At 39.3% G+C, this 23,576-nt stretch overlaps 1 protein-coding gene across 1 annotated transcript in view; it reads left to right on the plus strand.

Moving 5' to 3' along the window:
• cntnap3 (contactin associated protein family member 3) overlaps positions 1-23,576 on the plus strand; it is a 136,189-nt gene that overhangs the window by 24,457 nt on the left and 88,156 nt on the right. Inside the window, exon 2 of the mRNA XM_052116844.1 lies at positions 7,801-7,911. Coding sequence (XP_051972804.1) covers positions 7,801-7,911 — 111 coding nt within the window. The remainder of the gene's footprint in view (positions 1-7,800; positions 7,912-23,576) is intronic.

Below are 23,576 nucleotides of genomic sequence, written 5' to 3' on the forward strand. Positions count from 1 at the left end.
GCACTAGCGTGATTTCTTGCGCAAACGTTTAGCTTTCCTGTGATTGTGACCCGGTGAAATGATTTAATAGCCCCTCAGCAGCGGCTCAGAGTCAAGCGACGTGATTGGCCATTTGTCACGACATCACATTCAGATAGGCCTCATGTAAAAGTGATATTAAAAGTTACAAGGAGGTTTTGTCGCATCGCCGTGTGTGATGAATTATTGTCATTAGCAGTGCTCTCCTGGTGTCATCTACACCTGTAGGTGTTTCTGGAACGCAGAGGTGAATTGTTAAACCAGACGGCATACGAGACTGAAGATGAGAGCCGCCCTCATATCTGTAAGAACATTACAGGGATCCATCAATCAAGTACATCTCATTTGCATTTTCTTTTGCATAATAAACTTCTAGAACTTTTCAAGTGAATTCATTTTAAAAACCTCTTTCTGTTGGATTAGCATTAATCTGAGGATGATTTTATTCCACCGAAGTTCTGGAGGCTTAGATATGTTTCAGATGTTTCTTCTCACAATTCTGTGGATCAACTGAAATAAACACACAAGAGTCAATGGTTGTCAGACTGTAGAGTATAGAGCTATAAAATGATTGTGAGTAGTATTGCTGTTTATTGAGATCTCTGGTGGAGTTTTGGTTCTTGACGAATCTGAGAACAATTTGAGACATTGGTGAGATCTTTGAAACTCCAGATGAGATACGTGAGATTACTTTTTCTCGAAAGAGACATCTGAGAAGGAGTCGTCAGCAAAATTGTACATTTACATTTTTTCCTTGATATTGAACACAAGTTCAATTTTAGTCAGACTAAAACAATAATTCATAATGTAAACACTTTAGGCCACATCAACATATATATCATTGTAATCATAAAAAATAAATGTTCTCTCAAAAAAAAAAATTTTTCAAAAAAAATTTTTGTCAATTTTTTTCTCTAAAAAAAATTTTTTTTCTCAAAAAAAATTACAATATTCTCAAAAAAAAATTGTTTTCTCTAAAAAAAAAATCCTAAATTTTTCTCTCTAAATTTATTTTTCACATTTTTTTTTTATTTTCTAGCGGCAACAATTTTTTGTGTTTTTCTTTTTCTTGTTAGCTAACAGTTAGCATGCTGTACCAACCTCGCCACCAGGTGTCACTATCATAAGCATGAACTCTTATGCTTACAAGGTGACATGACAGGTGTTTATTTATAGTTGTATAATACTCTAACAAGAATGTTTCCAACAAAATGCAACTAATTTGAGTAAACATTTCAAGCTATCAAGTAATTATTCAAGTCTAGTAAACAGTCTGTAATCAAGAACGAATAAAGAAACAAATTACAAGCAATAGAACAAGTAAAAACAAATATACAAATGAAGAAAACAGTGCTGCATTTACACTTTAAGTCGGATATATAGTATTTTTTTTTTTTTTGCGAAACGCTCACCGTCTACACTGCCGTTTTCAGGCGTTTTCCACAAGTTGCTCGTGCACGCTAAAACATCCGAAAACACTTAAATCCCCTAATTGTTCAAGCAAAAAAATCCCCATTCCATGTACGGGCTGTCCTTTCGTCACCAGACAGCAATTACAAGCAGGGCTGGAATGTGAAGAGAAATCGGGGTTGTTGAGTGTGTTCTGCATAACACGGTGGCTCATTTTAGCTTATCGCGGCACATTTGGCCTGTTTCAATGAATCAACGGCCCGCTCGGTTCTCCCGCTGGCCAGTGATCGGCCCCAAAGTGTGTCGGCCCCATTGACACGTGAGCGACTACAATTGGCCAATGCATTGTGAGAACACATACTGCAAAAGATAGCGACGTGTGACGTGTAAAACTGGCACTTCCTTCAAATATTCAATATGCATTGTGTATATGCACAGGCCATTTAGTCCGACAGACTATGCAAAAGCTGTAACTGTGCATGTAAATGTTCTGCCTAACTGTTGAGATTAAAGGAAATCATATTTGTGATTTGGGGTTATGCAAAGAGAAGTAATGTGGGATAGAGCTGGACTTCAACTCTATGTGTTCTCGCCTTTGTAGAAGGTCATTTAAAGTCATTAAGGTCGCCATAACTAGCTGACTGAGGCTAAAGCATGCATCACACCGTATGCATCTTTTATGGCAGACTGTACGGTGCAGCTGGCGTTTTTTGAAGCAGGTAAAAAGAAGACCAGAGAAACTTCAGAATCAGATTGCGTCTTTTCATCACCGCAGAGATAAGAAAGAATCACCATCCTGGGCCCGTAGGATGTGTTTTAGAAAAAGATGGAAAAAAGCCCATCGCGCAGCGGTTTATAAGCGATCGTCATGGGCCCAGTGAGGAAACATCGCTGCCTTCTCAGATATGGAAATTAGATGCTGTTTCCTACAATATTACTGAGACTTCAAAATGATGTTTCTGAGATAAACTTATTGCAGCAATCCAGCTTTGGAAATTCCTGTAACAAGTTTGTCAGGCCTATTGACGGGTTTCATACAGAGACAAGGACAATTATGTTCCAATGTATATTAAATAATCTCCCAGAGAACAACCATAGACATAAAAGGGAGTGTAATTGTATTCTGCTGGGAATGCAAACAAGAATATAGTTGCTTGAGGTTTGTAATATAAAACTTCAAAGCTTTAAAACACACATGTGGGCATACATAATCAAGATAATAAACGAGATGTTTTTATTTTCTTGCATTTGCTAAGGTGTACTGAGTGGTTTCTAGCCTGATGCTATGTGGTTGCTAGGGTGTTCAGTGTGGTTGCTAAGGTGTTCAGGGTACTGACGATGGGGTGGGGCACACTGGGTTAGAATGACATCACAATAACAATCAGAACATCACAACATCACAACAACAATCTGCAGCCAATATGGCCAATTCTTCGTTTCTGGTTACTTCCGGAAACACTGTATTGTGTATGTGTCCCTCTTTTTATGTCTATTAGATCGTTTGACCATCTATTATTGTTTAAACAATTCGGCCATTTTTGACCAAAAATAACTTTCAAGTCCTCAATTATTAAAAATGGTTTCCTTTATCTGAGCAGTACTTCTCCATTTGCCATCTGAACATAAAAATGGGCTTGATTCGATAAGTGGTTGTTAAAAAAGCGACACCTTTGGTATTCACGGTCAAAATTGACCGACCATTGAAAATGAACGGGAAAGACCAAAAATCTGCAATTTTCTGATCTGTAAAATACATTCAATAAATCAGCGACAATGCAGAAAAATACAGAAATTACAGGGTGAGACTCTAAAACAGACCTGGGCAATTTACGGCCCGTGGGCCGGATCCGGCCCTCCACGTGGTTTAATGTGGCCTGTGGATCATTTTTCCTAAAAATGTTTTTTTTCATTGGATATTTCAGAGGTGCGTTAGTGGGACCTAACATGCCTCCACAAGCGTTTAACATGCTCAGGGTTGCCAGATAAGACACGTAACACGCCCAATTTGAAACTTACGCAAATTGGAAATATTCCGCCAAATGTTATTTATTGTGCAATCTGGCAACCATGCACGCGGGTGCATCTTTCTAGCTCTCACTTTCCCCTTTGAACAAACATAGCGATCTCTAGCGCAATATTCTGCTCAAGGAGAAGTGTTATACGGCCACTCTGTGTCCATTCTTGAGGCTGCATGTGATGTTTAGTGCTACTAAGTGATGAAATTAAAGATAAAAGTAGATCTCGGGCCTCATTGACACGTGAGCAAAAACACGACAGACGAATATGTATACGTATTTTTTATTTGTGCAATTTAGTCCCCTCGCACTTGTTCGTTGTGAATGCATGAGCAGCACATACTCTGGAAGCTCAGTTACAGGTAATGCACTAAAATTAATCTGAATTTTGCTCTCAAGGTCATGTTTGAGAATATTAAGAGAAACTGTGCTTCAGTTTTTAGCACTTTCTTTCTCATCTTTTAATTTTTTGTGCTTTAATATCATTCAGTAAAACACAGAGGTAATGATTTGATTGATGGATGTTCTGATGATATCAGAACTTGAGGTCGTCCTCACCGGTTGCAGCGCCCCTGGTTCAGGGTGGTTGCTAGGTGGTTACTGGTTGGCTCAGGTCAAAAGAGTCCACCCTCAAGTCTCTATGATATTCTTTCTGGTCTGCTGCTATGTGGTTTCTAGCCTGTTGCTATGTGGTTTCTAGCCTGTTGCTATGTTGTTGCTAGCATATTTAGGGTGGTTGCTAGGTGGTTACTGGCTGGCTCAGGTCAAAAGAGTCCACCTTCAAGTCTCTATGATATTCTTTCTGGTCTGTTGCTATGTGGTTTCTAGCCTGTTGCTATGTGGTTTCTAGCCTGTTGCTATGTTGTTGCTAGCATATTTAGGGTGGTTGCTAGGTGCTTACTGGTTGGCTCAAGTCAAAAGAGTCCACCCTCAAGTCTCTATGATATTCTTTCTGGTCTGTTGCTATGTGGTTTCTAGCCTGTTGCTATGTTGTTGCTAGCATATTTAGGGTGGTTGCTAGGTGCTTACTGGTTGGCTCAAGTCAAAAGAGTCCACCCTCAAGTCTCTATGATATTCTTTTTGGTCTGTTGCTATGTGGTTTCTAGCCTGTTGCTATGTTGTTGCTAGCATATTTAGGGTGGTTGCTAGGTGGTTACTGGTTGGCTCAAGTCAAAAGGGTCCACCCTCAAGTCTCTATGATATTCTTTTTGGTCTGTTGCTATGTGGTTTCTAGCCTGATGCTATGTTGTTGCTAGCATATTTAGGGTGGTTGCTAGGTGGTTACTGGCTGGCTCAAGTCAAAAGAGTCCACCCTCAAGTCTCTATGATATTCTTTTTGGTCTGTTGCTATGTGGTTTCTAGCCTGTTGCTATGTTGTTGCTAGCATATTTAGGGTGGTTGCTAGGTGGTTACTGGTTGGCTCAAGTCAAAAGGGTCCACCCTCAAGTCTCTATGATATTCTTTTTGGTCTGTTGCTATGTGGTTTCTAGCCTGATGCTATGTTGTTGCTAGCATATTTAGGGTAGTTGCTAGGTGGTTACTGGTTGGCTCAAGTCAAAAGAGTCCACCCTCAAGTCTCTATGATATTCTTTCTGGTCTGTTGCTATGTGGTTTCTAGCCTGTTGCTATGTTGTTGCTAGCATATTTAGGGTGGTTGCTAGGTGCTTACTGGTTGGCTCAAGTCAAAAGAGTCCACCCTCAAGTCTCTATGATATTCTTTCTGGTCTGCTGCTATGTGGTTTCTAGCCTGTTGCTATGTTGTTGCTAGCATATTTAGGGTGGTTGCTAGGTGCTTACTGGTTGGCTCAAGTCAAAAGAGTCCACCCTCAAGTCTCTATGATATTCTTTCTGGTCTGTTGCTATGTGGTTTCTAGCCTGTTGCTATGTTGTTGCTAGCATATTTAGGGTGGTTGCTAGGTGGTTACTGGCTGGCTCAGGTCAAAAGAGTCCACCCTCAAGTCTCTATGATATTCTTTTTGGTCTGTTGCTATGTGGTTTCTAGCCTGATGCTATGTTGTTGCTAGCATATTTAGGGTGGTTGCTAGGTGGTTACTGGCTGGCTCAGGTCAAAAGAGTCCACCCTCAAGTCTCTATGATATTCTTTCTGGTCTGTTGCTATGTGGTTTCTAGCCTGTTGCTGTGTATTTTCTAGCCTGATGCTATGTTGTTGCTAGCATGTTCAGGGTGGTTGCTAGGTGGTTAGCTCAAGTCATAAGAGTCCTGCACACTGAAGTCTCTATCATATTTTTTTGTCACTAGACCACTTCAATGTAAGTCTATGGGATTTATTTGTTTTTTGCTTGTTTTATCATTTCACTAGCAAAACCATAAATCCAATCAGTAAAAATAGTTACTTTTTTAGTTTTGTTATATTAGCTTCTAGTACTGGGGCTTTTTGAATATAAAACTTGTTAAGTATTTCACAGAATATTTCTCACAGTACATTGATTTCTCCATAAATAAATAAATAAATAAATAAATAAATAAATAAGGGCTTTCAAACACTTTCACACATATATAAATAATTTCTCTCTCTACAAATACTTTCATATAAATCAGGTTATTTGGCCAAGTGCATATATTTTATACAGAGAAAAATGGGTCAGTCTGTTTAGATTGTTTTTACTGTATGTAAAAGCATTTTATAACAGTCTTAAACTCCAGCCTTACAACTTTAATAATTAAAATAAAGCTGAAAGGGTCTGACTTTTTTTTTTGAAGTGCCCCAATTTCAGAGCACTGTTGTGAGAAAGTAAATTTGCAGCTGTGGTCTGTAATCAAAGTAAATGTGACATTACTGTGAGGGTCCTGATATTTTTTAACAGTCTAGCTGTCATTAAAGTCAAAATGAAATGAAAATCGACCCAGTGTACAGTCATAATTTTGGTTCCTGGTCTTACTGTGCACGATTCATTGTTCCAAAGGAAAAGGTCTTTGCAATCTTTTATCAAAATGTAATAACTTTCACCATCAAACATCAGATTATGGAAGTAAAACTGATTGTTTTCTGTTGAATTTAACACTTTAAGCTCAGAGACAAGCCCACGAGAGAAAAAAGTCAAAATATGATTAACTCCAGTCTTGACCAACACAAAATAAGTATCGTTTGAAAGCTTATAAGCTCTACTTTAAAATGCATGTGAGACATTATGACCAAAACTGAAAAAGTGTTTCGAAATTTGGATCATATTATATGTATTATATATATATATATATATATATATATATATATATATATATATATATATATACAACCATGCGATTAGCGGCCGACCAGCTCTGAGCCACAGCCGCCCTATTTGATTATTCTCATCAAATAGTCAAGTGTCATATGTTGTTGGAAATATCTCAAAGAGTAGAATGCAACCAGCCTATTTGTTTTACTCACAGACAAAATTCAATTAATTTAATTAATAATAGGCAGTAATAGCTATGTATATGTATTTATGTGTGGAGGAGTGGTGGTGGCGTAGTGGGCTAAAGCACCGAACTGGTAAGCAGAAGGTTGCCGGTTCGATCCCCAAAGCCACCACCACTGTGTCCTTGAGTAAGGCACTTAACTCCAGGTTGCTTCCAGGGGGATTGTCCCTGTAATAAGTGCACTGTAAGTCACTTTGGATAAAAGCGTCTGGCAAATGTATGTTGGTGTTGCTTATATGCTGTTTTTTTTGCTTATAACTTCACAACAAATTAACATAACATACATTTTCACATAGCGTTACATAGAGGAGGTGATTATCTTTCAAACGAGCCCCCACACAAGGTAATCGGATTCATAGATCATTAGATAATCCACATGAAGCACAATGTTACAAATGACCACCAGGAGATGGCGCCAAATACATGATACAGACTCAATGATGACTCAAATGACACAGAATGAAACTCATTCTGTGTAATCTCATGACTAAAATCATGTCTGCATGCTATGCAAACCTTTAGTCATTGTTGTGTTTGCATGTGTTATTAGTTCTTATGTACAATTATTATGTTTGGAGAGGCTTTTGGTCACATGGAGATGTTTTTGGACACTATGATAAATTATAGTTGTAATGCTAACATTTTTTTCGAGTTATAAGCCTTTCATTTTGGGTATGCCACTGAAACAGGAAATGTTTAAAAAACACCCTCAGAGCTTAAAAAGGTAAATTGTTTTACATCAAATATGACTTACTTTCCTTTGAATTGTAAGTACATGTAAGTAATTTAAACTTTATTTAGCTCCACCCTTTAAAAGTGTTTTATGGAAGACATAAATATGTACATAAACATTCACAGATATACATATAGTAATGGCTGTTGCATGTATCTACTGTCGATATTCAGATGCTACTAATATGTTTTTCTGTTTCTGTAGAGAGCTGTGATTCTCCACTGGTGTCCAATCTGCCTCAGTCGGCCTTCAGAAGTTCCTCTGAGTTGTCGAACAGTCACGGGCCCGAATACGCCAAACTCAACCGCAGAGACGGTAATTACACACCTCTATCAACTCAACGACTGATGCAGTAGAATATGTTTTAAAACACCTTTGTGTGACATTTCATGCACATTTGCAGAGTAAATTTGCATGTTATCAATGCACAGTTAAATTGACCAGTGATGCAGTGAAAATACTGAAACCAAAACCAAAAATTCTTGACAAAATGGGCCAAATATTTCAAAAGAAACCCTAAAAATGCGCCTTTTAAATTGGTTTTTAACAATAACTAATAAACCTTTAAAGACAGACCTACTGTGAGCTCCAAGTTTGTTAATCGATGGTATATGACCTCTGTTAAAGACTTCTGTCCACATTATTTCAACCTCATTTGAATAAAATCGTGTTTAATATTGGAATTCATGTTGAAAAACTACATTACCCACAATCCTGCAGAGACTGATCCACCAATCAGAGAATCGTGGCCAACAAAGCACGCCAAAAGAGCTCTGCGGCGCCCACTCCCATGATGCACTTTGAATGACACAAATTAAGGATTTTATCCATATATATATACTGTATATACACTCACCTAAAGGATTATTAGGAACACCATACTAATACTGTGTTTGACCCCCTTTCGCCTTCAGAACTGCCTTAATTCTACGTGGCATTGATTCAACAAGGTGCTGAAAGCATTCTTTAGAAATGTTGGCCCATATTGATAGGATAGCATCTTGCAGTTGATGGAGATTTGTGGGATGCACATCCAGGGCACGAAGCTCCCGTTCCACCACATCCCAAAGATGCTCTATTGGGTTGAGATCTGGTGACTGTGGGGGCCATTTTAGTACAGTGAACTCATTGTCATGTTCAAGAAACCAATTTGAAATGATTCGAGCTTTGTGACATGGTGCATTATCCTGCTGGAAGTAGCCATCAGAGGATGGGTACATGGTGGCCATAAAGGGATGGACATGGTCAGAAACGATGCTCAGGTAGGCCGTGGCATTTAAACGATGCCCAATTGGCACTAAGGGGCCTAAAGTGTGCCAAGAAAACATCCCCACACCATTACACCACCACCACCAGCCTGCACAGTGGTAACAAGGCATGATGGATCCATGTTCTCATTCTGTTTACGCCAAATTCTGACTCTACCATCTGAATGTCTCAACAGAAATCGAGACTCATCAGACCAGGCAACATTTTTCCAGTCTTCAACTGTCCAATTTTGGTGAGCTCTTGCAAATTGTAGCCTCTTTTTCCTATTTGTTGTGGAGATGAGTGGTACCCGGTGGGGTCTTCTGCTGTTGTAGCCCATCCGCCTCAAGGTTGTGCGTGTTGTGGCTTCACAAATGCTTTGCTGCATACCTCGGTTGTAGCGAGTGGTTATTTCAGGCAAAGTTGCTCTTCTATCAGCTTGAATCAGTCGGCCCATTCTCCTCTGACCTCTAGCATCAACAAGGCATTTTCAGCCCACAGGACTGCCGCATACTGGATGTTTTTCCCTTTTCACACCATTCTTTGTAAACCCTAGAAATGGTTGTGCGTGAAAATCCCAGTAACTGAGCAGATTGTGAAATACTCAGACCGGCCCGTCTGGCACCAACAACCATGCCACGCTCAAAATTGCTTAAATCACCTTTCTTTCCCATTCTGACATTCAGTTTAGAGTTCAGGAGATTGTCTTGACCAGGACCACACCCCTAAATGCATTGAAGCAACTGCCATGTGATTGGTTGATTAGATAATTGCATTAATGAGAAATTGAACAGGTGTTCCTAATAATCCTTTAGGTGAGTGTGTATTATTGTTTTGGGTTGAATGGATCACATTTGACTGCTGCACAACAAATGCATCATCGTTTTCGTAAAAGCTCCGTTTTTGTTGAAGCATAGCGCCAAAACGTAGCGAAGTTAATGCATTTCAAATAAAAACATATTAGTGTTGGCGTGGTCTTACGCCACTTGTATATTTGCAATTGTTTCTATACTTACAATCAACAACTTAAAATCAACAGTTTTACATTTTTATGTTGTTTTTATCCAATTATGTCATTTGCATTGCTTAGAGGAGTTCTTTGAGCATCTGGTGTTATTTGTGGATGTAGTAAGGTTTTGCCATGTTTATTGCATTAGTCGAACTGGTGTTGTGGCATTCTTTGTGTCTCTGTGAATGCACCATTCTGAAGGTTGAGTTCTGACCTCATCTGCTCATTAAAGACATCCGCTAAACAATCTTAAAGCCGACACTCTCTCTCTCTCTCTCTCTCTCTCTCTCTCTCTCTCTCTCCGTTTGCAAAAAGCACAACCCGCCACACATTTAAAAATGTAACAGATCGGCTTAAAGAGTCATTTGACTCTTTTACACGCTGTTGTTGTGTTGTGTGAAGTGCAAACATGTTTCCACACTGCTGTCAGAAGCAACAACATTAATGACTGCAGTTGGAGGGAGTGTAATCGTTGTTCCACATGAGAAAGTGTGTTCAAAGGTGAAGCATGCACACACTTGCACACAAACAAACAAACAAACACAAACACACACACACATGTAGCAGGCTTTTGCTCGTCACAGGATGAGAGCGCCATACTTCAAAGTTGCAGGGCTCTGGTGCTGTGCTGCTGTCAGCCATCCGGTCTGATGTTCATGTTTAAAGCAGCGCTGAAAACAACTCATGCAGTTGCTTCATGCTCTTACCTGCTCACTGGAGACACATCACAGAACAAACAAACTCACAGTTTTCTCTATAAAAACACAATCAAATTTGCTCGACTTTTTTGGGGGTTCTGGAATGCATCGGATTGGAATGAGCTTTAAAATGTCTGTTTCAATCCAAATTCTACTACTGCTTTTCGATTACAATTAGGGCCGATATCTAATTATATTTATCTAATTATGTTGTATAGGTCAATATTGTACTTTATTACCATGTATTGTTATTTGGTGCTTTTACAAATTGTTAAAAAGCATGTTTAATGTTTCATTGAACAATGTGAATATGTTTGGCAACAGGGATGTTTGGTTGAAATATCGGCTGATTTTTGGGCTCCCATCCGTAATTTTTCACACTCAAATTTAAAAGCTCACAATTCACAGATATTGCCGACTAATTGCAAAAAGTTGGTCTAATTGTTTTAGAAATCCCCCTTAAATAAAAAATAAAACTCCAATTATTCATAAATAAAATCTTATGATAAAAAATTAAAAATTTGTTTTTCTTTTGTTGTCCTAACTTTGTAAACATGTAATTCTGGTTCTGTTCACTCTATCTCACTTTGAAAAGTCTTATTTTATTCCACTAGATGGCAGCAAGCACTAGAAAAAATAATATTTTCTCTGAAACCTTCCATCACAGTATACAGATCTGAAATGTAGGTGGCGCTCTAACGCATTTTAGCCCTCACAGATGTGCTCGTCCATAGACATTCAGTCTAATGTTCAGTTCAAGCAACACCCTCATTGTTTCATTGAATATCTCGGCCTCTGAGTGGACTACAAGCTCAATCTAAGTGTTATTAAAAAGCTGTGGTATGTACATCTTATCATCAATAGTCTAAACCAGATTTTTATGATGTTTGTTTTTTTTTTTTGCATACTTTTCCTGCTGGATGGCATGTTTTTTTCTGGACATCTAAGATATAACATTAGATTATTGAGACAAATAATGAAAAAAAAAACTCATTTTGTTTTAGGAAAGTGCCTAAGTGTCTTTCCTAAAACAAACATTCCTAAAAACAAAATGAGAGGTTTTCTTTATTTGTATATAAAGTGTTTTGCTATTTGGGCATTTGCATTTGATGACTTACAGAAATCATATTTCACTTTGTGGTTCTTTTGAAAATCTTTCTCCCTGTGGTATTAGGGGAACAATATTAACTGCACAGTCACATTCCTGAGAATGAGAGCTTTCATTTGATATATGACTTGTCCATTTAGGTGCGATGTGAAGGATTTTCATGTAAATATTTCTTCCACATTACCTCTAGGGGGCGCTAATTTTCACCGCGAACGTATTGAGGTCTTATTTTGTTATTTACGTAACATAAACGCAGACGTGATGGTTATCTCTGAAAAATTCGGACTCTAAGCTTTCAAATGGCACCTCATACACCTGACTTATGTATATTGAGACTTTAACGTTTTAAGCATACACATTTTTTGCGATATAGCGCCCCCCTTTGGATCCGCCGGCGGGTGAAACTGAGGTCGTTTCAGAGCAGATGACGAGATGTATTTTGAAAATGGTCAAAAAGCAGAAAATATTTATATATAATTTTTTTGCTAGATTGCCCAATCCTTAAGAGTGCAACATTCTGGTCCCAGAAGTAAAAATCCTATTTATTTTCTCCAGAGGTGAATTGGATTTTAACGATAGCTAATAAACCTTTAAAGACAGACCTGCTGTGAGCTCCGCGGTTGTTAATCGATTGTTTATGCTTCTGTTGAAGCCATCAGTCCAAGTTATTTCAACTCTTTCAACATCGTGTTTAATAGTGGAATTCCTGGTGTAGAACTACACTTCCCATGATCCTGTACAATCTTTGCACATATGCAGGGCTGAATATTCTCTGGGGTTTGATGACATCAGGAGTCTAGAGGAGAGCCAAGGGTAACATTTGGAGACTTTTGACTATCAGCATAATGTCCAGCCCACTTAGACAGGAAGAGACAGGAAGAGACAGTCTGACTGACATGTACCAGTCACCATCCCGAAGTTCAGGTTGTTTTGGGTTGTTTAACCCCCTTCATGTGTCATTTTCAATTACGTGCCATGGACTTCGAGACTGGGCAAGCATCAAAGATTTTTAATACACATTATTAAACACTGTGCCTAAAACACATGATATGGGTGAGTGTAATGTCCCACCAGTCAATGGAAACGATTATGTGACAGTGGAGAACTTCATGACCAAATTGTTTTCAATTTAGGACAGTAATATTGCTCATATAAGACAAATTAAAGATTGTCCTATATTGAGCCGAGTGTGTTTATGTCTATTAGATCATACAATGAAGTGCCAGAAGATGCTTATCTTGGCTATTTGTAGTAGCGGGCGTGATTCAGTTTGAATGGAAGGGTGGTAAACAATGCTTTGAATCAGAGAACGCATAACAAGTGCTTATACCTGCGGGCGGTGCCAAAGGGAATAACGGAATAACTGCTTTGCTGCTCAACGGTCGTTTATATTAACAATTATATTTAAATACTTCACAGTGTCATTTTTCTTTTCACACTTCTGTTAGGTAAGCACTGCTTACCTTGCTTATATGGATGGTCTGTCCCTGGTCATTTAATTAAAACTCGAACTTTACATTTACTGAAGGATAAGTGCTTGCCAGTGCAAAACTTACTGTCATTATGATATGAGGTGGTGGTGGTTGCCAGGTGCTTGCTGTGTGGTTGCTAATGGGTTGTGTTTGGTTGTCAGGTGTTGCTCTGTAGTTGCCAAGGGATTGTTGCTATGTGGTAGCTAGAGTGTTCTAGGGGCTGCTGTGAGGTTGCTAGGCGGTTGTGTGTGGATGCCAGGTGGTTGCTAGGGGGATTTGGGTGGTTACTATGTGGTTGCTAGAGTGTACTGTGTGGTTTACTATGTGGTTGCTAGAGTGTTCTGGGTGGTTGCTATGTGGTTGCTAGAGTGTTCTGGGTGGTTGCTAAGGGGTTGTGTGTGGTTGCCATGTAGTTGCTAGGGGGATGTGGGTTGTTGCTATGTGGTTGCTAGAGTGTTCTGGGAGGCTGCTGTGTCGATGCTAGGTGGTTGTGTGTGGTTGCCAAGTGGTTGCTATGGGGATGTGGGTGGTTAATATGTGGTTGCTAGAGTGTTCTGTGTGGTTACTATGTGGTTGCTAGAGTGTTCTGGGTGGTTGCTATGGGGATGCTAGGGTTGTGTTTGGTTTGTTAGGTGGTTGTTAGGGGGTTGTGGATGGTTGCCATGCGGTTGCTAGAGTGTCCTGGGTGGTTGCTAGGGGGTTGTGTTTGGCTGTCAGGTGATTATTAGAGGTTGTGTGTGGTTGCTAGGGGGTTGTGTTTGGTTGCCAGGTGGTTGCTCAGGTGTTGAATGAATGAATGAATGAATGAACGTTACATTAATAAAGCGCTTTTCAGACACTACACTCAAAGCGCTTTACACAGTGAACAAAGGGACTCTCCTCAAACACCACCAGTGTGCAGCATCCACCTGGATGATTCGAAGGCAACCGTAGTGTGCCAGTATACTCACCGCACACCAGCTATTGGCGGAGAGGATAGAGTAGAGTGATAGAGCCAATTAATGGATGGGGATTATTAGGAGGCCATGATTTATAAGGGCCAATGGGGGTAATTTGGCCAGGACACAGGGGATACACCCCTACTCTTTTCGAGAAGTGTCCTGGGATTTCTAATGTCCACAGAGAGTCAGGACCTCAGTTTAACGTCTCATCCGAAGGACGGTGCCTTTTTACAGTATAGTGTCCTGGGGCATTAGGACCCACACAGAGTGCAGGGCTGCTGCTGGACTCCCTAATACCTCTTTCTGGGTGGTGGCTTTCTATCTATCTATCTATCTATCTATCTATCTATCTATCTATCTATCTATCTATCTATCTATCTGTCTGTCTATCTGTCTGTCTGTCTGTCTGTCTGTCTGTCTGTCTGTCTGTCTAATCTATCTATCTGTCTATCTATCTGTCTGTCTGTCTGTCTAATCTAGCTATCTATCTATCTGTCTATCTGTCTATCTATCTATCTATCTATCTATCTATCTATCTATCTATCTATCTATCTGTCTATCTATCTATCTATCTATCTATCTATCTATCTGTCTATCTATCTATCTATCTGTCTGTCTATCTATCTATCTATCTGTCTATCTGTCTATCTATCTATCTATCTATCGGTCTGTCTGTCTGTCTGTCTGTCTATCTATATTTATTCTGTATTGTCATTTTCAGATTGATCTGAGATTTCAAGTCTGATCTTGTTTGATCTGGTTTGTATATATTAAAAACGTAATATATTGTTTAATCATTTTGCTTGAAAATTGTGTTTATTATCTTTCTGTAAAGTAAATGAGACTTTTAAAGTGTGGCTTAAGAGTCCAAATAGTTTATAAGGTCACTGTAAGTGTCTGTTGAACGAGATTCAGACATCGAGGAACGGCAAACTATTTGTTATTTTCCACGTTTCCAACTTTCACCTGCCACCAAGAAATCTTAAAGACCACAGTTTGACCTTTAGTTCAAGTCCTGTATAGTGCTGGTTTAAGATACGTATTGATTTTCTGAAATTTCACTTGGTTCTGATAGAGCCACAAATATCTTGGCATTTCATTTAGCCTGAAGTACTTATAGAAGACGACAAACATGTGTGAATGTCTAGACAATGGAGTTGATGGCCCATTCTCACTCAATCGAGCCATTTCTGATGGATGACACCATTTGAAAAAGACAACTCATAGAATAAATGTGTTGTTTGCTAAGCCAAACAAGCAAACTGCCACGTCACGTTATTGCAACCTCACGTGCAGGAGATGAATTATTGATATGTACTTTATTTTGCTGCCATTCAAGACCAGGTTTTAAGATGTGCATTTAATTACAGACACTAGTTAAACACTCTCTTGATGGCTAGCAAACATTTTAATCCCTTAATGGTTAAATTATAGATCAAAGAACTCTAATAGACCAATAATGAATTGATGCTTCACATGAGACGTCTATTTGTGTTATTTCTCCCATTAGAACGCTCACAATCTCAGGCCAGATTACATGCTGTATGCTGTTATGCAAACCTGCCGGGATATCACAGTAAGGCGCTTTCAATCACGGGATAAATTTATACAGCAGCTTGTGCTGATTCTCCAAAGCTCACGGGCCCTCGCGTCTCTCAGAAATCTCTCTATCATTACGGGTGCCATTAGCAGACGGTTAAAACGTCGGGTATTAGATTATCAGCAGGTGTAATTGTTATGTGCTAGGTCACAGATAAATACATAGATATGGATACCACACAGTGGCTTTAATTAGAATGCAAATGTGATCGTGTTGATAGCCGCTAGCAGCAACAGAGCTGTTTCAATTATGTATTTTATCCCCGGGATATAAAAGCCATACTTATGAGAACATTATATACTGAAGCAAAAGATGATAACTCAATCAGTAATTTGAAAGCAATGCATGCACGTTACAAACACATGGAAAATTGAGTGTATTTCATTTTGAACTGCGTGAAAACAGCCATTTATGTGACTTTATCCCAGTCCGTGACCAAACGATAATAACTGTAATTTACCTTTTCACATGTTTCCTTTTCAACTTGCAAATTTGTCTTGTGTGTCACATTCAAGTGATGTGAATAGAGTTGAAACAGCCGTTGATGACGTTTCCTGTTGGTATGCAATCGTTTCGAAACAGAACAGATTAGATCGGTGTGCCGTTCTAATTGGACCCCTTTCAGTAAACTCAGCAGATGCAATTAAACTCTGTATCCTTTCTTATATTCACTCAAGGTACGACAGACCAGGTGGCTGCTTTCAACATCTATTTGTGCTTTATTAGCTTCATCAAAGCTAATCTGCAAACGATCACGTCTGCTCGACATTATAGACGTGGCTTCTATTTTTGACAGACGTTTTTGCTGAAACCGTCTCCTTCTAAAGTAGCTTTTGTCCCTTGGCACTCACTGGTGGAAACATGGTAAATAATAGATGAGATTGCGGCCAGTTCTTGGACAGACATGTACTATTTATTGGAACACAGTTTGCGACTTTCTAGCCAGATATACATTTACGTTGTATATCATTCTGTAAGGGGGTTAAGATGGGCAAGGAGGAGGCGAGAACCGGCTTGTCAATATAAATTATAATTTAATGGAAACTTAAACCAAAAGCACAAACATAAACACACACATGACGGACATGCCCGTAATTCTCTCTCTCTCTCTCTGAACCACTTTTATCCCTCGCGCCTATTGGGGACCGGGCGTGCGACATTCTAGCCCGGCCCCGCCCCCCTCTGCTCCACACTCCTCCCGGCATTACCTCAGGTCGGGGTACCACCGGCATGACCTACCCCCACCCCCCCACCCCCTCTCTCTTTCCCTGGGGAGGGGCGTGCTTTGCGCCCAGTCAGGTCATCCCCGCCTTCCTCAACCTGGGAGGAGACAGGAGGGGAAAACAACAACAAAAAAAACAAAATAGGCGAGGGAAAAGGCCAACACGGTGCGAAAGAGAGAGAGAGAAAAAGCTCACTCACCAGTTCTCTGCTGTACCGTCACGTGGTCCTCGTACACTCCTCCACACTCTCCGGCGGACGACAGCCGCACCTCTCCGGGCGAACCGGAGTCAAACCTCCAACCCCCAGCAGACAGAACGCCCCTCCGCTGTTCTGGCGGCACCTGGTGACATTCCTCCGCCCCTGGCAGTGGCCCTACCGCTCCAGGCGATCGGGGAGTTACTTCCCTCCTCCCCTCGCGGACGGCGGTCTTCCCTCGACCCCTCCGCGTTTCTGGGGGACGGCAGGGCACTCCTCCGCCCCCGGCAGCAGCTCCATCGCTCCAGGCGGTCGGGGAATCCAGTCCCCACTCGCCCCGCGGACGGCGGCCGTTCCCCGCGTCCGGGCGGTCGGGATACTCCGTCACTCGGCAGATGGCAGCGGCGCTCCCCGGGTGGACGGTAGTGTCGAGGACTCTGCGACGGGCATCCCTCCTCCTTCCCGAGTTTCGGCACCAATGTAAGGGGGTTAAGATGGGCAAGGAGGAGGCGAGAACCGGCTTGTCAATATAAATGATAATTTAATGAAAACTTAAACCAAAAGCACAAACATAAACACACACATGACGGACATGCCCGTAATTCTCTCTCTCTCTCGAACCGTCGTCACCGGCCGCCTTTATCATTCACACGCCCCATCAGGCCGATTGGGGACCGGGCGTGCGACATTCTAGCCTGGCCCCACCCTCTGCTCCACACATTCCTTTCAGTTGTTTACAGCACTTGAAATTGGAATATTTGGTGAATCTCACAAAACTTGCCTAAAGAACATCCAGGTCATATTTCACCAGAAAATATGAATAAAAATATGAAGTGAAAGACCACATGAAACCGCTTCCCGAGTTTTCATTCCGGTCTTGACGTGTTTCAACAATATATGAAGGGTAATATATTGTTTAAATAGTGACATTTATAAATCAGACATTTTATTTTATTTTATTTTGTATTTTTTTCTCCCCAATTTAGTGTGCCCAAATGCCAATGCGCTCTAAGTCCTCATGGTGGCGTAGTGACTCGCCTCAATCCGGGTGGCACATCTTATCACGTGACATGTTGAGCGCGTTACCGTGGAGACGTAGCACACGTGGAGGCTCACGCTATTCTCCGCGGTATCCACGCATAACTCAAGCACCACACTGAGAGCGAGAACCGCATTATAGCGACCACGAGGAGGTTACCCCATGTGACTCTACCCTCCCTGGCAACCGGCCCAATTGGTTGCTAAGGAGACTTGACTGGAGTCACTCAGCACGCCCTGGATTCAAACAACTCCGGGTGTGGAAGTCAGTGTCTTTACTTGCTCAGCTTCCCCAGACCCCCCCCAGTATTTAGTAATTTAATCTATGCTGATTGAAACATTTACAGTACATTTTTAATGGATACATTACAGAAATCAGAGATTACAAGGTATTTAAATGTGTTTAATTGTCCTAAAATGTTATCTTTTGAATGTGAGAAATTTTACTTATTTTTAACAGATGCATTTTTGCATTTCAAGTAGGACTGGGCGATAAATCGAATATTAACGATATAATCACTACGATTTTCCTGATGATATAAATGAAACAATATCGTGCATATCACAATGACTTTTAAATGCTTTTTATTTGGACATTAAGTTTCATAAAGAGCATCAGGTGACTCATTTCACAATCCTTCAGGGCTGCACAATTAATCAAAAGGTCACATGTGAATATTGAATGGCAAAAGGCTGCAGTGGGAGACAGATAATCATGTCTGTGTGCGCTTCAGGAGGAGATCTGTTCACATGCATTGTTGAAATAAAAGTACTGCAAGTTTTAAGCAGTCACAGTTTCAAACATTAGTGATCGCTACAAGTTATTATACAAATCTCAGAGGTGGAACTGTGTAGCAGAAACATTGGAAACGACACACAACACTTTCAGTTTCAAAATAAAAGCTCCACCTTGTTCATTAGTATAAAAATGTTTACGTAAAAATATATGAAGGTAAATAATGTTCTTTATTAATATACTACAGTATGTATCATTGTATATAAAATATGCATTTGATAAATTATTAGATATCATTCTCCCTTTTTTAATTTAGTGAAAAACTGAGGGAACATGCCTTCATTATTTAAAAAGTGATTTTTATTTAATGCCTTTTATAAATGTAATGTATTTGGCTACAATGGCTGCTTGGACGAGATTATGGTTCCTCTGATTAAAAAAATAAAAAAATAATACGTTTTTAGTCATTTCAGAGCAAATACGTAATTAACAACATGTATATCGAATATATATCGTTAGTAGGATGAAAAATATTGAGATATAATTTTTTAGCCATATCGACCAAATCTCATTTCAAGATATTAAAAAAATTCTGACAACACCAAAATATTTTGATTTATTAGGGGTTGCTAAGGGGTTGCTATGTGGTTGTTAAGGGGTTGTGTGTGGTTGCCAGGTGGTTGCTAGGGAGATGTGGGTTGTTACACCAAAAACAAATATATATATATATATGACTCATTTTCATTGGTTATTTTACATTTTAGGAAATTAAAATATATTTTTTCAGTTTCAATACAAGTTAAGCGCAATCGAAAGCATTTGTTGCATAATGATAATTACCACATAAATTAATTTGTAATCATCCCTCCTTTAATCAGTTATAAATCTGTTCCAGTGAGACACTTACAATGGAAGTCAATGGGGTTTAATCTGTAAACGTTAAAATACTCACTGTTTCAAACATATAGACACAAGACATAAACAATATGTGTGTTAACATGACTTAAGTGTGATCAAATCACTCACTAACCACATCTGTGCTACCGTTAACCCTTAAGTGACCATAAAATGCTGATTTAAACAACTTTACAGCTCAAATAATACACAAGTTTTAACAGGAGAATGAATGCAAGTGCTTTTATAAAAATATAAGCTGCACATTTCCACTTTTAAACCCTCCAAAAATGTACCCCATTGACTTCCATTGTAAGTGCCGCACTGTAACATCGATATTTGCTTCATTTTTTATTTTTTAATAAATTAATTAATTTTTGTGGTAATCAACATTATGCCACAAATGTTGTTGTTTGAACCCGGAATATTAATTTACAAGAATTAAGCTTTTCTCAAACCATAAATGCACATTTTTATCAAATCATTCCAAATTTTTAATGTAGATTTGTTGGGGTCTGGTGATTCTCAGGTGCTGTAATAGGATGAAACGGTCATTTAAATGAGTTTTAAAGCGGCCTTCTGCTGACCTCGTCTGTGGCCGCTGATTAACTTGAATAATTCTGTTCATTTGTAGGAACAGTTTTATCTGCTCTGGAGGCAAAATGTGCAATGAATGACAGACTTGTGCTTTATTCAAACTGACATCTGAGAGAGATGAAGCTTTTTCAGAATGAGGTTATTACAGTTTAATGAAGTCCGTTCAGAGGTCATTGAAGTGGAAAAATCGGAAATATTTATGTCTGGATCAAACCACATTATGGATGAACTGGAAGAATACCGTCTCATGTTGAGTCAACTGAAACTACGTTTCATATACGTTGAAACATTTATCACGTCCTGGATGTGGATTTTTCCATTTTTATATTGTGTGTTTCTAATTTTTGGTGATACCAAATTAACCGAAAATGGGTGAATGTCATTTTTTATGTCGTTAAATTAAAAAAGCAAAGTAGAAGCTGCTTTCTGGACACTGAACGTTGTTTTAAATTCGACACATGTGTATGGACGTTCTCTTGTCTGTCCACCCCTCCGTTCGACTCTCGATAATGAGCCAAACTCAAGCGTCTTCACGTCCTCTTTCCGTGGTCATGTCGATGTCTGCCGCTGGTTTAACTCGGCTTTTCGCTGCTGTCCTAAATAATAAAATAGGCTTGTTATGCTACAGTGAAGTTAACTGTGAGAGTGCAGATTGTTCTTTTTGAGTGAACATGATGAGCATTGAACATATCACCCATGATCCAAAGAGACATACGGTATAAAGTAGAGAGCAGACTGAGTATCGGAGTTCTTTTTAATATCTCCGTTGTTTCTCCTAGAGAGAAATATGATTAAAGGGAGAGCAAATTGAGAAATACTCAAAGGAACTGTATGTTTTTCATGACTTTCATTTCCGTTATCGGTTCCTGAACATGGAATTTTCCACTGATGCAGATGGAACATGGTACAAAACTGCTATTATATTGTATACTATTATAGTCCAATTTCTGAACTGACTCTTATGAACCGGTTCTTTTTAGTGAATCAAAAACTTACAGCACAGCCAGTGTAGTCCGATTCCCGGACTAATGACTCTTATGAACCGGTTCTTTTAGTGAATCAAAAACTTACAGCACAACCAGTGTAGTCTGATTCCCAAACTAATGACTCTTACGAACCAGTTCTTTTTAGTGAATCAAAAACATACAGCACAACCAGTGTAGTCTGATTCCCAAACTAATGACTCTTATAAACCGGTTCTTTTTAGTGAATCAAAAACTTACAGCACAGCCAGTGTAGTCCGATTCCCAAACTAATGACTCTTATGAACCGGTTCTTTTTAATGTAAAGCACAAAACATGTGTAGTCTGATTCCCAAACTAATGACTCTTATGAACCAGTTCTTTTGAATGTAAAGCACAAAACCTGTGTAGTCTGATTCCCAAACTAATGACTCTTATGAACCAGATCTTTTTAATGTAAAGCAAAAAACATGCGTATTCTGATTCCCAAACTAATGACTCTTATGAACCTGTTCTTTTTAGTGAATCAAAAACTTACAGCACAGCCAGTGTAGTCCGATTCCCAAACTAATGACTCTTATGAACCAGTTCTTTTTAGTGAATCATAAACATACAGCACAGCCAGTGTAGTCCGATTCCCAAACTAATGACTCTTATGAACCGGTTCTTTTTAGTGAATCAAAAACTTACAGCACAGCCAGTGTAGTCCGATTCCCGAACTAATGACTCTTATGAACCAGATCTTTTGAATGTAAAGCACAAAACATGTGTAGTCTGATTCCCAAACTAATGACTCTTATGAACCAGATCTTTTGAATGTAAAGCACAAAACATGTGTAGTCCGATTTCCAAACTAATGACTCTTATGAACCTGTTCTTTTTAGTGAATCAAAAACTTACAGCACAGCCAGTGTAGTCTGATTCCAAAACTAATGACTCTTATGAACCAGATCTTTTTAATGTAAAGCAAAAAACCTGTGTAGTCTGATTCCCAAACTAATGACTCTTATGAACCAGATCTTTTTAATGTAAAGCAAAAAACCTGTGTAGTCTGATTCCCAAACTAATGACTCTTATGAACCAGATCTTTTTAATGTAAAGCAAAAAACCTGTGTAGTACGATTCCCAAACTAATGACTCTTATGAACCAGATCTTTTGAATGTAAAGCACAAAACATGTGTAGTCTGATTCCCAAACTAATGACTCTTATGAACCGGTTCTTTTTAGTGAATCAAAGACTTACTGCACAGCCAGTGTAGTCTGATTCCCAAACTAATGACTCTTATGAACCAGATCTTTTGAATGTAAAGCACAAAACATGTGTAGTCCGATTCCCAAACTAATGACTCTTATGAACCAGATCTTTTGAATGTAAAGCACAAAACATACGTAGTCTGATTCCCAAACTAATCACTCTTATGAACCGGAAATTTTTAGTGAATCAAAAACTTACAGCACAACCAGTGTAGTCCGATTCCCGAACTAATGACTCTTATGAACCAGATCTTTTGAATGTAAAGCACAAAACATGTGTAGTCCGATTCCCAAACTAATGACTCTTATGAACCGGTTCTTTTTAGTGAATCAAAAACTTACAGCACAGCCAGTGTTCTCCGATTCCCAAACTAATGACTCTTATGAACCAGATCTTTTGAATGTAAAGCACAAAACATGTGTAGTCTGATTCCCAAACTAATTACTCTTATGAACCGGTTCTTTTTAATGTAAAGCACAAAACATGTGTAGTCTGATTCCCAAACTAATGACTCTTATGAACCGGTTCTTTTTAATGTAAAGCACAAAACATGTGTAGTCTGATTCCCAAACTAATGACTCTTATGAACCGGTTCTTTTTAATGTAAAGCTCAAAACATGTGTAGTCCGATTCCCAAACTAATGACTCTTATGAACCGGTTCTTTTTTAATGTAAAGCACAAAACATGTGTAGTCTGATTCCCAAACTAATGACTCTTATGAACCGGTTCTTTTTAATGTAAAGCACAAAACATGTGTAGTCTGATTCCCAAACTAATGACTCTTATGAACCGGTTCTTTTTAGTGAATCTAAAACATTCATTATGTAGCTCTATACTCTTACTGTATGTCAACAGCTGAGACAAATCTAAGACAAAAAATCACGTTATCTGTCCTGATGATGAGTGTGAGCACCGGGTGACTCATTTTGGGTGTTCTTGGCTGCACCTGTCTGATGTCTCCATCCAATGCCCCTCTGTTATGTCCTCTTATCATGATTTAC

Source organism: Xyrauchen texanus, chromosome 44, assembly GCF_025860055.1.
Source record: "Xyrauchen texanus isolate HMW12.3.18 chromosome 44, RBS_HiC_50CHRs, whole genome shotgun sequence".
In the NCBI taxonomy this organism is placed as follows: domain Eukaryota; kingdom Metazoa; phylum Chordata; class Actinopteri; order Cypriniformes; family Catostomidae; genus Xyrauchen; species Xyrauchen texanus.